Source organism: Otolemur garnettii, unplaced genomic scaffold (assembly GCF_000181295.1).
Source record: "Otolemur garnettii isolate 467f Iridium unplaced genomic scaffold, OtoGar3 scaffold00043, whole genome shotgun sequence".
Taxonomy (NCBI): domain Eukaryota; kingdom Metazoa; phylum Chordata; class Mammalia; order Primates; family Galagidae; genus Otolemur; species Otolemur garnettii.
In genome coordinates this window covers 6593646-6594480 of record NW_003852438.1, presented here as the reverse complement: position 1 = coordinate 6594480, position 835 = coordinate 6593646, and the positions used below count along the sequence as shown (strand labels likewise).

Below are 835 nucleotides of genomic sequence, written 5' to 3'. Positions count from 1 at the left end.
GCGTTGGAGGTGGCTTCAGTTCCAGCAGTGGCAGAGGCCTGGGGGGTGGCCTCAGCTCCGTGGGAGGCAGCAGTTCCTCCATCAAATATACCACCACCTCCTCCAGCAGGAAGAGCTACAAGCACTGAAGTCCTGCTCCTGCCCCACCAGCCTCGGGCCCCTCTCAGGCTGCAGAGTCCCCTCCTCACATTGCTTGCCCTCTCCTGGCCTCTGGTCTCGCCTGCTCGGTGACTTCGAGCTGAGGATGGATGCTGAGTGCCCACATTTGTCCTCTCTGTCTGTGCCTGCCCCCCTGAGTTTCCCCTGCTCACCACCAGAAGGTCAACAGTCATTGTTTTTTGATGTCCTCATTTCGTTACCAGATGTAGGAATCTGCCATCATTCTAAGAAGAAAATGGCACATGTACCCTATGAACTGAAACTCAGTCTGGGTCCTGGCGTGGATGGGAGTCTTCCCTTTGATTTCTCACTGTCCTGCCCATGAGAGCTACACTCAGGAGTTCTCCATCTGACAATAAGTTGTCTGATCTTCCCCTGCAGTGTCCCTGCATGTTGTGTGACACAGCTCCCTGATGTATAGTCTGTATCCCTGCATGGCTCTGCTCTGCTCTCTTTGCTTTCTTTTGTTCTGTTGAATAAAGCAAATATAGAATCTGAACATTTTGTTAGATTGTACTGTTGACCATGCATTGACTTAGAAACTGATCTTCATTGTTGGGGAACCACCTTGTCCCCACCAACAAGTCACTGTGCTTCACACCCTACTCTATCATGTGCCATGACAAAATTCCACAAGATCCTGTGGGTAGATGCTCATCAACAACTACTCAGCCTT

The 835-nt window shown here is 50.9% G+C and overlaps 1 protein-coding gene across 1 annotated transcript in view; it reads left to right on the top strand.

Annotated features, from left to right (window-relative positions):
* LOC100948622 (keratin, type II cytoskeletal 6A) overlaps nt 1–128 on the top strand; it is a 4626-nt gene extending 4498 nt beyond the window's left edge. Inside the window, exon 7 of the mRNA XM_012805487.1 lies at nt 3–128. Coding sequence (XP_012660941.1) covers nt 3–128 — 126 coding nt within the window. The remainder of the gene's footprint in view (nt 1–2) is intronic.
* Nucleotides 129–835: the final 707 nt, after the last annotated feature.